We start from the raw sequence: 14,384 nt of genomic DNA on the forward strand, positions 1-14,384 counted from the left end.
CAACACCACCAGCCAACCACCCAAAATATAACCGCCGCTCATCAACCATGAGTAGCGCCGAGCCTTACAAACGTCTTGATTGGGCCCACCTGACCACCACCTGGCTGCAAAGAGTCCTTTCCTGCATGGGAAGCCGTCTTTCTACCGCTATTGCCCTTGATGCATCCCTACAGCTCTTCCGCTGACTCGGACTACCTCGCAGAATGCTCGTCTTATAGTCGTTATCCCCAGATTACCCGAGACGTCTGCTCGTACTCTCGGTGTTGCTGTTCCCAGTCTTTGTTTGCTTCTATCTACACAGCCGGTATCTGTTTCGTTTGGTCCCGCCAGTTATTTCGGGATACCATTTTATTGAGAGTAGGCTTGTAGACATTCATCATGGCAGGACCAGCACTTCAACTATTCCCTCCGCCTCGTGCTCCAAGACAGACGAGTCCTAACCGAAGACCATCTCCACACACAAAACCAACAAGTCCAGAGCCATTGCTGCCTGAGAGTGCAGTGAGCAACAAATCTCCAGTTGACCTCCACGGACTCCTTATACAGGTCAACTCTGTTCCAGTCTCTCCATCCAACCCAATGGCTCCTCCACCGGCCATTGCAGCTCCGCCAAGAGCACATATGCCCAACTCGCAGGCTACAACAGCAGTGCCACCAACGGGCAGGCCACACTTCGAGCCACCCCCTCAGCAAGCGGCCTCTCCGCAAATTGAACGTCAAGAAAGCTTTTATCGCACACAAGAACGTCCTGGGCATAACCAGACTAGCGACCAGCAACGTACCGCTAGTCCAGATCCAACTCGCGCCATCTCACCAGCATTCTCTGAAGCTCAGACTCTGGTCCGAGCAAATAGCTCTGCCACTCGATGCGTCTCACCTCAAGAAGAGATTCCGATGCGATCAATGTTCCCCATTTATGATCCTACAGTCCCTCTTGGACGTCAACCATATCAGCCAACGCAAACATCGCCAACACAGATACCCCGGACGCAAATCAGTCGATCGCCCTATTCTTCCGAGTCGTATGTTCCTCATAGTAATGTTCGTTCGAGCAATTCGTCAGCCCCTCCACCACCAAAGCCCTTCTTTACGCCGTCCAACCTACTCGACAACCTCTGGACGGCTACCAACGGACAAGAAGAGCCAAGTGTACAGATATATACATTGAGGATGCATCGAGCAACTGCCTCGAATCCAACAATCACATTTGGTACGACGCCATCCTTGCCATTCTATTCTGTAGCACAGTCGAATCTGGCAGGAAATCACGACATACCCAGCATTATGAACGAATTGCTTATCCAACGGCATCATCCAACTCAGCCGCGAGTGCTGCCTATTGCCCAACTCGACCTCATCGCGCCGCCTTCATTAGATAGTGGGGCTTTCAGCCAAAAGCAGCACGAGGACACCACCATGCTTACTAGCATATATCCCAAGCTTGCCGCTCTCCAGGCGCTCGATGCGGCTGCCAATTCTCCCGCTGCCTCGCGTATAGCGCTTTCGGACCCTGGCGCGCAGTCTCCCGCTGCACAACGGCTGGCTGAAGACGTTCTGGCTGGTACTGCACAGCGCGAGTGCTGCGCCCTTGCCTGGACGAGGGATAACCCTCAACAACAAGCAAATCCTTGGGCGCAACATATGCCGTCAGAAGGATCGTATCAGTTGCACCATCCGACATTGGGCACGTTTCCTATCTCTTTAGAGGGCGACTGCTCTGTCATCAACGCACCTTCCACCAGACCCGTTACAGCGTTCTATGGACATAACATGCCTATGACACCGCAGAATATGGGACGGAAGCCCGCTTGCATCACGGTATTGAATCCTTACATTCTTTCTCCAACGACACCACGGACAAACGCTTTCTCCCCACTGCCACCGCCTCCACGATTAGATGGTATCAACCGACCAATATCCATGACTCCGTCTGAGATGTCGGTTGGCCAGCTTCCCACGACCACAGACGCCACTGCGGATGATGCTATGCTCGCACGTCTCGATTTCGCCAACGATGCCCTGATCCTCAATCTTGGTGCTTTGACACGTTTCGGCAATCCTTTCCTAGTTGATGTTGTAACTTCCACGCTCCTGGCTGTTGCAGTAGCGGAAGCTACGCGCGGTCGCAAGACACGTAATCGAAGTCAAGAGAACTTTGAGCCCCCACCACCGAGCTTCACCCTGACACATCAGAAGGAAGACACCGCGAAAGCGTTCAAAGACTCCTTTGTCGAGGGCTTTCAAGGCATCGGAGGAAAGTCACGACCACCGCTCTCCGGTAAAGGGCTGAAGAAGTTTGCTTCCAGCCTGAGAAGTACGACGACGACACGTAGTGAGAGCGCACATGGAAGTTTCGACAAGGACATTGAGCTGGGAGAGTGGTACGGACAGGACAAGTACACCAAAGCAAAAGAGACAAAGTCTGAGAAGAAGGCAAAAAAGGCGAGTGCTGATGACGAAAGTAAATTGCCGTTTGTCGCCCGCACCGTCATAACAGTATTGACGTTCGCATTCAAGACTGTGGTGTTCGTCTTGAAAATTGCGTTCAAGATTGTTGCGGGTGTCATCGTTATGATTACGAGAAATTTCAGCAAATTATAATGTGAGAGACTGTAGATGGATGGGCAAATTCTTAGGACTCGGGGAGTTCGATTTTCTTTTCTGCATGATACCATTATTACTACGTTCGCTGGACACTATTTAGACCACGCTACATGCGTGGCAGACGGGAACCTAATTTCAATACGATTACATTGATTGTAGTTCGCTCTTGTTATCCAAGTTTTCAACACGAGATGCTGACAATGAACAGTTGGTAGATAAATTATTGTACCGAGAGATGTACAAACAGCTGGCGAGAAGTGATTACGCAGCGCCTACCACCATGTACTCCTCACTCTCAGTCTTACCCATCAGAGCCTCCAATATGTCATCGGCGTTCTGAAATATATAACTCATCGGACCTTCGCCATCCTTCAGGCGTAGCGAGGTGCCTGGCAACAGGTCCTTGGCCTTCTGGGCCATTGCAGCAGGGCAGTTCTGGTCCTCCCGACCATGCCACAGCGTAAGAGGGATGCCATTGTCCCCAACGTACAATTGTCCAAGCTCGAAGCCCCAGTCGCTGCCGTTCAATTTTGCCTCCCAGCTTACGCCTTCACTCCCTCGATAAAACGATTCCCTGGTCATGGCTACGTAGATGGGCCAGTTAGTTTTGTCTTTGATGGCTTCTTGGTCGCTGGGATGTCGACATTGGATCTCCTTGGCAATCATTTCCTCTAGAACTTTCGGATCGTCGTTGCGACTCGCCTTGCCCATGGTACTATCGAACAAGGTGGTGACCAGACCAGTCATCCATGGCGCTGCCCATAGGACAATGCGCGAAGGAAACGTCATGCCTGCTGTCCCCAACTTGACTGGATACAAGCCGCTGACTATGCTAGCGCTCATCAAGCGGTCCTTCGATATCTCCTTCACGCAGGCCAGTACGTAAGGTGCGCCTCCAGATACACCCAGTACGTAGAAGTTGTGGATCTTGAGGTGGTCGGCCAGGGCAAGCACATCGGCAGGCCAGTCGAGGATACGGCGGTTGGTTTGGAAGGTTGATAGGCCGCTGCCAGGACGGTCGGGGGCGATGATTCGGACGTTGTGTAGGGCGCAAGCCGAGTGCCAGAGCTTGCCTTCGTAGCGCGACGATTGGCAGCCATGCATGAAGACTATTGTCTTTTGGGGTACCGGACTGCCGTAAACAGCGTAGGATAGGGTACGGCCATCTTTCAGCTTCATACGCTCATTCTCCTGCTGCATCGTAGCCTCTGTGGGTGGTATTTGTTAGTAAAGGGCGTGGTTGCGTTCTTGCAGCTTCTACGGAAGAAGGCGGGCACGAGGCCACATCACCTTCGCCGCCTGCGGTAAGCGTGACAGGCAACGCATAGTGAAGGTTGTTTGCCTTTGAGGCATATACAAGCGGATCGACGATACGCTGAGTTGCGCAGAGCGGGGTGGACGGGCTCGACACCACGGGGTGAGCTTTGTTTCGGCCTCGCCAAGTTGCACTACGGCTATGACGGGCAAGGCCGCCGGACATCTCGCCCACTAGTTCTGACTTCACATGCATCGACAGAGACATCACGCCAACCTTGCTCAGATCAGCGACTTTGCTGGAGGATACCATTAATAGCACTCCTCATTATTCGGTGCGCTTTTAAGTCCCATGAGGTTGGGGGTCGAAGCCGCTTCCAACCTCGGGTACCCGCGCTATTTACTGTATTACCACTTGGTGCTCGTAGACCAGACCGCATCGAGACAGTAAGAACCCGAACGCCGCCGCATACTCCAACTACAACACCCCCAAACTCCTTGTATCCAGAGACGCCGATGCACTAATATTCCTACTTCTTGTTCATGAAGAGCGGACGAAGAAGAGCTTTGACAAACCCTTCCTCCTTCGCTTGATCCAAAGGGAAGATACGACTCTTAAGGGTGTATGCGCGGAAGAGCTTGTAGTTCTTGAAGGTAATGACCGGATAGCGCTCTGGGTCGTTCCGGTGGTCTAGGATGTTGAAGATGTTGACATAGACGCGTGAGAGAGCCTGATAAAACACGTTAAATAAATGGGCTAAACGGTAGAATCATTTACGCACTTTCTTGCACTGTGTGATAGACTGTGGTATAGGATCGATCTTGACATCGCGACACAGTTCCTGCCACTTTGCCAGGCTCGACTTGTCGGGGCCGTAGTGTCGTAATACCTCAAACTCAACGACTTCGGCGCGACGTCGCTTCTCCTCGTTCTTGGACCAACCTTGATGAATAGAGAGCTTACTTAGTTTGGCTATCAGATCGTCTTCAGGGCTCGGGACAAATCCGTGAAATTCTTCCTGCGTGAAATAGTCATGGCCTTGATCAGAAGAACCGTTGTCGCTTGGGGGAGGAGTGCTGCAATCGCTTGAGGAATCAGAAGCAGTTGTCACGGCTTCAGGTACGATGGAAACGCCACCTTCTGTTTAATGTAAGTACGTCGCTTAGGTATTGCTCTTTCCGGATTGCTACTTACTAGCGCTAGCGCGATTCCGACGAGCCATCCTTCAAGGTTGCGGGTGGGGTGTCGATAGTGGTGCACGGGAATGCGGGCCCTTTGGTTAAGAGCGTTGCCCGACGTGTCGCGTTCCACTAGACCGCGATTTGTGGTGCTCCCAAGGAAAAAGAAAGGCCAGAAAGCGTAGAATGAATGTTGACGCGTCGCCAAGCGGCCGTACGCCGCTGAGTCATGCACATTAAGTAATCCGTCTCTCAGGGTCATTTTCACGCGCAGGACTTGTGGTGTTGCATTTCCTTGTCATTCCTTCCAACCCTAACATGTCGCTAACATGCACATGCTTTATCTATCATAGCTTCCTCAACAACGCGCTTATGAAACCGTCCTGTTTCGCCCTCCCTCGAGGAAAAATGTTGTCCGGTGATGTATATTCCCGGAACTTGTAGTAGTTCTTAAACCGGATGACCTCAACACCAATGTTACGATGATCGATAAGATTAACCAGGTTGACCAAGACATTCCGGCTACCAAGCACCTACATGCAGTTAGCAACAAGTTCCCAGTTGCTTGCGACTTGTTTACCCTCTTGCACTGGGTGATACTGCCTGGTGGATCGCTAACGTGTACCTCGCGACAGAGATTCTGCCAGGTTTCTAGCTTCGTCGTATCTGTTCCATATGCATAGTCGAACTCTTCCGCCTGACACTCAGCCCAGCGCTTTCTCACAGTCTTTCCGGCCCACTTGCGCTGCGCCGCTAGGCGCTCGAAATTGCTCCTGATTCCAGCCGTCGGGTTGTACACGAAAGGTGGGAACTTCTGGAACCATGCACCAGCCTGACTTGGGGTTTGGGTATGGACATCGTTATCCGTATCATCGTGATCTAGGGCTGCTGAAGCTGCCTGACAGTTTGTCCAATGCTTCCTTCGAAGCTTGTCGCCCCACTTGCGCTGTGATGATAGTCGGTCGAAGTTACTCCTGATGCTGGCGGTCGGGTCGTACACGAAGAGTGCAAAGCTCAAGAACCACGTTTCAGCTTGATTTGGCATGCGTGTATTCGCAGTGGATGGTGTGTTAGCACCGTTTGGGGTTGCAATAGAAGCTGCAAGTTCTAGGACAAAGCGTTATACTGTGAAAATGCCTGATGTTTGAGAAAAAAAAAAAACACTTACGAGCGCGAGGGTTTCGTTGACGGACCATGTTGAAGCAGCTCATCAGCTCACCAAAGTCCTGGGGCATTGCAAGTAGTAGTGAACTTCTTGTTTCCAGACGTGGGGTGCATATGGAATCCTGCAGCAAACCGAGACAGATTGGCAATCAGACCATTGAGGGTTCGGGAAACCCGCGATCCCTGACGCCACGTCGACAACTGACTAGAACAGTCGAATGGCGGCAATACTTCTACTCCAATGGCTGCATCAAGTTACACTGCAGGGAACGGGGACTCTGAGCTGTCATTATCGAATGAATCCTGACCACATTGTGTGGCTGCTGCATGGTGGTGTTGCCGTGCCGCGTTCATGCATAGAGAAACGTACCAGTAATTAGAGCACATATTCTGAGATTCTGTTATCATTTACCTGGTAAAAACATCTCCTGAAAGGAGTTTGACATCATACAGCCTTGCAACGTGCATCAAGCGCGTAAGAAAGAATCACTTTGGATTGCTGAAGACCATTGCTTTGGTTGTCGAACTGACATTCCGTATGGGCTTGACTGCTAATATGGTAGCTCTGTTGATTATGGCAAGCGGCTATACAGTAAAACCTCATAACAAAGAAACATAGGAGAGTAGGAAGGTTATAGGGATTACCTCCTGCGTATTTACAACAGTATCTCAATTCAACAAATTTAACAATTTCCTTGTTACTTCCTGTTGGTGTAAGAATGCAGACTTCAAGGTTCTTACAGTGTTCTCATATTATGTTTTATCGGAATATTCATCTAGAGGTGAGATTGCTGGCAGAACGAAGACTGCCACTCGATTTGTAACGCGCACTAGACGATACTACAAGCGGAGTTTGGATAATAGCTACTTGCCTTGACTATACCAGGCTGAATGTACCCATTATACACGCCTTGACCAACCGTCGTGGATGAGGATTTCGGCGGAAAGCTGAAGCCCGATAGTTGACCAACAGGTTTCGCTGGAGCCGAACCTGCAAGACGAGGACCATAACGCTGTGGCTGAGGTAATCGTTTCACTATAGGCTGCTGCGCAGTAGACTGGGCTAGTTGTTGGGGTTTGCAGTCACCAGCGAGTCCTTGTAAGGTATTGCACCTTTGGAGACATAGGTATAATGTAGTGTCCCCAACCGCGTTACAGGACGCCACCGCTGGCGCACAGACCAAACTGGCTGGGCAGATGTTGTTGTTGCTGTTGCACTTCTGATATGTGTTGAGATTGGGCGGTGTTTTGCTGTCCATCAGCCCTACACTTGTATTAAACGAGACTTCCAGGGGGTCTGCTAGTTGGATATCTGAGACTGTGTAGTGAACAGATGCTTGACTGTTGGGTTTCGGTGGGGGTTTACGTTGTGTTCTTGTGCGTTTGGAATAGTTTGTGGAGTCAGGCACGCAAAGTGTCGTATCATCCCAAGTGGCAGTGGCGGCGTCTCTCCACAATTGGCTCATGTTGTAAACATTCTTGGGAGCGTAATACAGCCGACAATCGGATGCTTCGTAGCGAAATTGTAGCGGCGTCAAATCCTCGGGGCGCATTTGATCGCGGAGGTTGAACAATGCGTAATTCGTGAATATGCCAGTGTCGTTACGGGACGGAATACTGTTGAAGGCGGCTTCATCACCGATCAGAGTCTTCAGATTGTCGATGTCGTAATCGATGCGATTTGAAGTGTAGGCAGCAGCTCCGCGGTTGCCACTCGCTGTCTGCATCGGCCCGTGCTGGGGACGACCTCCGAATGTTATCGTTCGTACGCCTGCCAGCTCTGTCATGAGTTCCACAAACAATGCGCAGGCAGAAGAGCATAGTCCGTCAGTAAGCTAGTCACACAGTCAGTTGAGTGACTATGTATAGTCGGGCGCTGCTTACCAAGACAATCTCATCGGGGTTCCAGCCAGGATTTGCAACGACGAAGCTCGAGTTCACCCAAGGTTGGTAAGTCCATCCGAACATGTCATAATCAAAAACTCCATCGCTGAGGTTGTAGAGTTGCTTTGGGCAATGTCAGCAATAGTAGTTGTGAACAAGCTACCGTTCTTACCTTTTGAGAAAACGCATCATTGCGATCCAAAACAGGCCCAAAGTACTCTGACCACGACGCAAAGTTGCGCCCTGTAGCGGCATTAATGCGATTCACAGCGATCCATTCTGATGCTGCGGAATCTTGAGACTCGAAAGAATCAGGATCTAAGGATTGCCACCAATCTGTATATGCTGTACCAAGAATGTCTGCCCACCGATGGCTTCTGATGCGGCTTCCTGTATAGAGGGGCAGTTCAGGAAAGATTTGCTGAAAGGTTGTCATGGCAAGCAAGACCAGCCCACCAGTGTTCTGCTGGAGGTCTATAACCACGCGCTTGATCTCTTTAGTGGTCGCATTTCCAATGAATTCGTCGATAGCATTGAAGAAGTAAGCCACACTAAGGCCGTCCTGATAGAAGCTTGGTATGCTGAGGACGCCGGTAGATATGTCATCAAAGATATATCCCGAGATGGCACCAGCCCCAGTGATCGACATGTCGTTCTGCACTACTACTGGATCATTGGGATATGCTCCAATGTTGCCATTGGTAACATTGCACCAATTTACCGCCGGACCTGCAGAGGTTGAGCAGTCAAAGCCTGGCTCAGGGTTCGATGGAGCTTCGTACTCTTCAAAAGGTATGTTGTAATCCGCAGGCCACCATGGAGGTGAAGAAGCGTCATTGGGATCGAAACCAGCAGGTATTATCCCAAGCACAAAGTAGTTGTAGAAATCTCCAGGTGTAGTCAAAGGGCCAGTACGTGCGTTTTCTGCGTACAAGGCAAGCCAAATGGTATCCAGAGATGTATTGTTCTCAAAGGTAAAGTTCAGTTCATCTCCTGGGTATAGCGGCAGACGCTGGAAAATGCTGAGGTATCCTTGTATATCCTTAGCAGGACTACTCAAGAGAGAGTTCCAATCAGCGTGCGGCTCAACGTAACCCTCCGAATTAGGTGTTATCAGCGACGTCAAATATTCAATAACTTCGATACCGTTGATCTTTATGACTGGGGAGGCATCGTAACCTTCTTTGGCAGCCGCGAGTAGATCCTCCTTCAGGTAAATCTTTGGCTCTTCTGAGCCGTTCTCCGAGAGCGACAAGAGTGTGTAAGGACTGGCGAATTTGAAAGCTGCTAGCATACCTGCATCTAATGTGACGTGACTATCGTGGATGCGGCTAATGAGTACCTGTATTTGCTCCTCGAAAGCATATTGGGTCTTGTATGTGCCTGAGACGATGTCTGCCCGGATGTTCTCGAGTTCTTGTTGTACGTCGACTGATGGTTGTTGATACCCGTCCAGAGGGTTGTTCAAGTATCGTAGCGTGCTTTGGAACTGCAACGTGTCGTTGTAGTAGTCGATAAAACGAGAGGCAACGTCTGCATGAAAAGGTACCCTGCTGATACAATCGTAGACATCAGATGCTGCAAAGATATAGACACCTACTAAACGTTAGCTGTCATCTATACTGAGTCCGCAACAATGTCGTACCTTGCGCTGCTGCAGAGATGACACTCAAACATGGTAGTTCGGATGATGGCGCATCCTGACGCTTGGGAAGATGGGCAGAGAATGATTGAGGTACGGCATGGCAAAAGATTGGCAGCTGGACAAAGCAAAAGCTCAGTGCGAAAGACAGCATCATGGTGTGCCTGGAATCACTCGAAGACCAAATGAACAACTTCGCGACGTTGGAAAGGAGGGTGCTGGTATCGGTATGATCTTTAGTTGTGCATGTTGCGACTTGATATATGTGAAAATAGTTGGGTCCATGTCTATGAGGCTCACAGTGCGTATTGGCTGAAAATGGTCTGGGGGCCTGAGAGAGGGTTCGGGCAAGAAGGTGACGAGATTGTCAACGCAAGTACACCTAGATACAAGGGTCGAAGTAATCAACATCGGAAAATCTGCGTATTCTAGGTCTTGAATGGCAGGTGCGGCTTGTGTTAAGTTGCCGATGTTGCTGGAAGGCTGGAGATGGTGCGCCCACAAGGCTCAGCCATTGGGGGCTGAAAACAAATTGACCAATCAAGACACCTTGCTCCTGGCCCCCACGTAGCTTACCTGGGTATTGAGTCGATCAAAGACGGCCAGATTTCGCCGTGCTTGTGCCTGTCAAGTTTTAATTTGGAGCAAACGCCTCTGTTTCAGCATGGTTGGTACTGACGAGAGAAAATTGCGAGGGCATTATCGGAGCCTAAACCAACGGAGACGCTGAAGGCTAGAAGCGATTCTATTTTCGCATCTACCACCATACGACTTTATTGCAATTATCGTAGAGAGGACACTTGGCACATTCGAACCTCAGACTACGCTTCGCTCATCCTGATAAGCTGACAACGTAAGCACTCCTGAAGAAGCGTTGGTTGGATGCATCATGGAATGGAAGAGACAAGATGAACCATTTTCAATACCAGTCGATATCCATGAAGCCTTGTTTCGAAATACTTTTCAAGATGCTCGCTACCAAGCCTGGACGCAGACGGATCGCTGCTGGCAGTTGTATATCAGTGGAGGACCAGGAAGTGGCAAGGTCAGTATTCAGTTTGACTATCCACGGTAATCGAGGCATGTTACCTCTTGGAACATTACCAGTGATCTTGACTGACATCATCTTCTTCTAGACTACTCTCGCAGCTCTGATCGCAAGACAACTATGGAGGGATGGCACTGCTCCTGTCGCACTTGTCCATGTACACGATGATGAGCCGTCCGGTACGCAACTGCAGGATGACACACTGCCTCACGATCGTGCTTCTTGTCCGGACAAGTTTCTCGGCTATGATGGGTCCCTCAGAACAGGAGTCATAAACGTGTCGTCCTCAGGGACAGACCTTCAAGACTTATGCACACTCTTGGCTGAGCAACTCCTAAAATCAGATGGGTTTTATCTCATTATGGATGGCTATGATCGGATAAAATACTCGAAGCAATGCGAGCTGCAGCACAACTTTCGTCAGCTCCAATCCCAAGGATTAAGGGTGCTGCTTTTCAGTGCGGTATCCAAGCTCGACGTCTTCCCGCCAGCCTGGCCTGTTGAGTGCGACAAGTGTGGACGTGGGAGGGAGGAGAAAGATGGCCTGTACATCTACTGGGCATGCGATCTATGTCCTTGCGATCTCTGTGACATGTGCAAAACTACGGGTATCCACTGTGATGACCGCCAACATCAAATGTCTGAGCCTTACGATGTGGTCAACATGAGGCTTGTTACAGTACCCTCAGAGCTGGAATCTTTTGTGAGGGCTGATTTGACGGCTGAATATGGTTCGGAATTAAGCGATGACGTTGTCGAAGCTGTCTGCGAGCCCAGTGACGGCAACACGAATCTCGCCAAGCTTCGCCTCGACCAGATTCGTGATCTTGATTCACCTTCTGACATTTTGTCGCCTACTGATCGCCTTCCTCGGGAAGTGGTCGCATTCTTCGATGCGGAGATCAAGCTCATCAACATTCTGGAACCATCTCAGAGGTACCAAACGTTGTTGGCCCTCATAGCCATAGCAGCAGCTGGAGATTGGATGTCAGTCATCAGACTCGAAGAGCTTTTGAGTCATATGAGCGGCTCTGATACGGCCTGCAGTGACGGATCTTATCCTCAAGTGCGTCGCGTGTTGAGTTCTACCCGTGGGCTGCTTTCTTCACTTATTTTCTTCGGCAACTTATCACCTGGGCATGAAGAGTCAGACAGACATAGGATTGGTCTCTACACTCGGGATCTAGGCTGGTATATCCGCGAAGACTACAATCAGGATCTAGTTTTAGCCAAGCGGTACCTGAGCGAAGCCAATATAGGAGAACGTAATCTGGATCGCAGCTACAGTTTCGAAAAAACCGTCGGCGAAAGAAAGCAGGACATTGGTGAGCCTAATGACACATTATATGGAGTCTGGAGGTCAAAGTCCAAGCTCCATGAAATCTCCGGTAACAGTGTCATTGACTCAATACTTCGAGAACCCGAAGGTATATGTACACCTTGCCAAGAAAGTATATTCCTGCCAAAGTCGAACTCAGGAGTACGAACATGGTCCAATTACGATCAGAACCGAGATAGGAAGACATACTGTCAATTCTGCTGTTACGCCTACAACGAAATGGATGATAAAGGAACAAGTATACTGGCTTTTCATTGGACAAGGCGGACGATGGGCCGCACCTCCAACTCTAATGATCACATTGTTGTGGCTCTGAGGTACACTGGATTCTCTGCACAAACATTGTTCAGGCGATTTGTGTTTATGTTGAAGTCGGAACTCAGATTTCTACGGGCTCCTGATCGTCTGGGTGAGACGACTACCTTGAAACACACTGGCAAACAAATTCAAAAGTGGTTAGAAACTTGCCAAACGGAGCATACCCACTGCAACTACAAAAAGGGGAAACCGTACGTGCCCAAACGACTTGTGGATATCGATACAGGTGCCTCTGACAGGCTGCGCGTCATTGGGAAGGAAGAGAAGGAGGAGGGGCCGTATGTCACTCTGAGTCACAGCTGGGGGCGCAATCCTAACTTTCTGACGCTCACCACCAAAGATAAAGACAGGCTCATGAAGCAGGGCTTCTCGATAACAGAGCTCAGGAACAAGAACTTCGAGCAGGCTATCGAGATCGCGCGACATCTCAAAGTAAAGGACATCTGGATCGATTCTTTGTGCATATGCCAAGCTGGGAGAGACAAAGATTTCAGAGAGGAAGGGCAATATATGCACCTTGTCTATCAAAATTCGTTCTGCAACATTGTTGCTGCAGACTCAAAAGATGGTCAGGGTGGTCTTTTTAGAAATAGATCTATCGAAACGTTGCCGGGTACAGATACAAAAGGATCCTGGGTGGTTTTAGACAAAGAGCTTTGGGCAAAGCAACTGCTACAGAGCCCTATATACACGCGTGGCTGGGTGTTTCAAGGTAAGCTGATAGATTAATTCAGTATACCAAACGCTAACCTTACAAAGAAAGGATGCTTTCTCCTCGAATCATTCACTTTACACGCTCTCAAGTGTTTTGGGATTGCAGTACAGTCAGCGCATGTGAGACCCTGCCAGATGGACTGCCGTTCCCCCTTTCCGCAATAGCTACAACGGACCGTCGCTGGCGTGGCCGCCTGCAGCGGAAGAATTCGGAACAAGACAGATCTAATCTTGCGGTTGAAGACTCTTTAGAGAAGTTTTGGAAAAGTGCCGTCCTCAACTACACTTCTTGTGACTTGACAAATCAAGCCGATAAGACATTCGCAATCTGGAGTGTTGCCAAGTTGGTTCGAGACAACCTACCCGATCAATATGGTTGCGGACTTTGGTCAGTCGCCTTGCACGAGCAACTAGCATGGCAAGTCAAAGTCGCCAAACACGGTGCCAGAATGGACGTCTTGCAATCAGGGTTCCCCAGCTGGTCGTGGGCTTCGGTAAATGCACCTATACTGGTACAGGATCGTATCGTGGCAAAGAGGTGCTACACTGTCAAGAATCACAAGGGGGCTGCATTTAGCTTCAGCGACTTCAAAGACAAAGCATTGATTAGTGATATGCAGCCTCAATTTGCGGCATCTGATTCGCTTGCAGTTAGAGGCTACCTCATCTGTGGGCGGTTGGAGAGAAGTGCACGCGATAAAACTCATACATTCCAGAGCGTAGAAGCTGGTTCTTCGCAAAAGTACGAGGTAATCACTGACGAGAAACTTCCTGAAGCGCTACTCAGCTCGTGTTTCTATCTAATGCCGCTCGTCGCCCGCAAGACGAGCGACTCTGAGATAGCATACACCGGTAGCGCTCTTGTGCTAACTGCCACTGATGATTACCGGCAACTAACCCATATGAGATTGACGAAACAACTACTCAATCTAGTGAGTTCCTCTCAGCCACACCCAGATAAAGACACACCACATGCAGATCGAAAGTCCGAACTGCAAATGCTACGCCGAAGTGTTGATGCTCTCAATGCATGTCTTCACAAAATAGCAAAGCAAGATCGGGAATTACCACTGAGGGAAGGAAACGCGTTTCGCAGGGTTGGTGTTGTCCAATTCCATGATCTCCCCGCAAAAGAGTGGGCTTGCATAAGGGCAAAGGAGGAGAGGTTGATTTGGTTGGACTGAATTCTATGGGCTATCTAAATCGTTTCCAAGTCTCGGTGGCGTGTGAAACTTTCA

General features: G+C 49.8%; 6 protein-coding genes across 6 annotated transcripts; 2 read left to right on the plus strand and 4 right to left on the minus strand.

Moving 5' to 3' along the window:
- The first annotated feature begins 146 nt into the window (after positions 1 to 146).
- CC77DRAFT_617293 (hypothetical protein) lies at positions 147 to 2,765 on the plus strand. Its single transcript, XM_018532462.1, has one exon. It carries the CDS (start codon positions 379 to 381, stop codon positions 2,599 to 2,601), a length of 2,223 nt encoding a protein of 740 aa, XP_018389070.1. The 5' UTR covers positions 147 to 378; the 3' UTR covers positions 2,602 to 2,765.
- Positions 2,653 to 3,992, minus strand: CC77DRAFT_1017310 (alpha/beta hydrolase fold domain-containing protein). The gene has a single exon (XM_018524384.1). The coding sequence runs from the start codon at positions 3,802 to 3,804 to the stop codon at positions 2,866 to 2,868; it is 939 nt and encodes a 312-aa protein (XP_018389071.1). The 5' UTR covers positions 3,805 to 3,992; the 3' UTR covers positions 2,653 to 2,865.
- Positions 3,993 to 4,149: 157 nt separating this feature from the next.
- On the minus strand, positions 4,150 to 5,284 carry CC77DRAFT_1017311 (hypothetical protein). Its single transcript, XM_018524385.1, has 3 exons — positions 5,054 to 5,284; positions 4,641 to 4,999; positions 4,150 to 4,589 (listed from the first exon to the last, which is right to left on the minus strand). Exons 1-3 carry the CDS (start codon positions 5,079 to 5,081, stop codon positions 4,389 to 4,391), a joined length of 588 nt encoding a protein of 195 aa, XP_018389072.1. The 5' UTR covers positions 5,082 to 5,284; the 3' UTR covers positions 4,150 to 4,388.
- Positions 5,285 to 5,384: 100 nt separating this feature from the next.
- Positions 5,385 to 6,233, minus strand: CC77DRAFT_1005898 (hypothetical protein; the record flags this gene model as incomplete). Its single annotated transcript, XM_018523378.1, has 3 exons — positions 5,385 to 5,570; positions 5,618 to 6,144; positions 6,206 to 6,233. 3 exons carry the CDS (start codon positions 6,231 to 6,233, stop codon positions 5,385 to 5,387), a joined length of 741 nt encoding a protein of 246 aa, XP_018389073.1.
- A 508-nt stretch (positions 6,234 to 6,741) lies between these two features.
- Positions 6,742 to 10,174, minus strand: CC77DRAFT_956302 (hypothetical protein). The gene is made up of 4 exons (XM_018535505.1): positions 9,731 to 10,174; positions 8,258 to 9,681; positions 8,086 to 8,208; positions 6,742 to 8,036 (listed from the first exon to the last, which is right to left on the minus strand). The coding sequence occupies exons 1-4, from the start codon at positions 9,882 to 9,884 to the stop codon at positions 7,032 to 7,034; spliced, it is 2,706 nt and encodes a 901-aa protein (XP_018389074.1). The 5' UTR covers positions 9,885 to 10,174; the 3' UTR covers positions 6,742 to 7,031.
- A 225-nt stretch (positions 10,175 to 10,399) lies between these two features.
- Positions 10,400 to 14,330, plus strand: CC77DRAFT_1091853 (HET-domain-containing protein; the record flags this gene model as incomplete). Its single annotated transcript, XM_018529600.1, has 3 exons — positions 10,400 to 10,772; positions 10,864 to 13,144; positions 13,192 to 14,330. Exons 1-3 carry the CDS (start codon positions 10,617 to 10,619, stop codon positions 14,328 to 14,330), a joined length of 3,576 nt encoding a protein of 1,191 aa, XP_018389075.1. The 5' UTR covers positions 10,400 to 10,616.
- Between the last annotated feature and the right edge of the window lie 54 nt (positions 14,331 to 14,384).

This window comes from Alternaria alternata (assembly GCF_001642055.1).
Source record: "Alternaria alternata strain SRC1lrK2f unplaced genomic scaffold CC77scaffold_4, whole genome shotgun sequence".
NCBI classification, from domain to species: Eukaryota; Fungi; Ascomycota; class Dothideomycetes; order Pleosporales; family Pleosporaceae; genus Alternaria; species Alternaria alternata.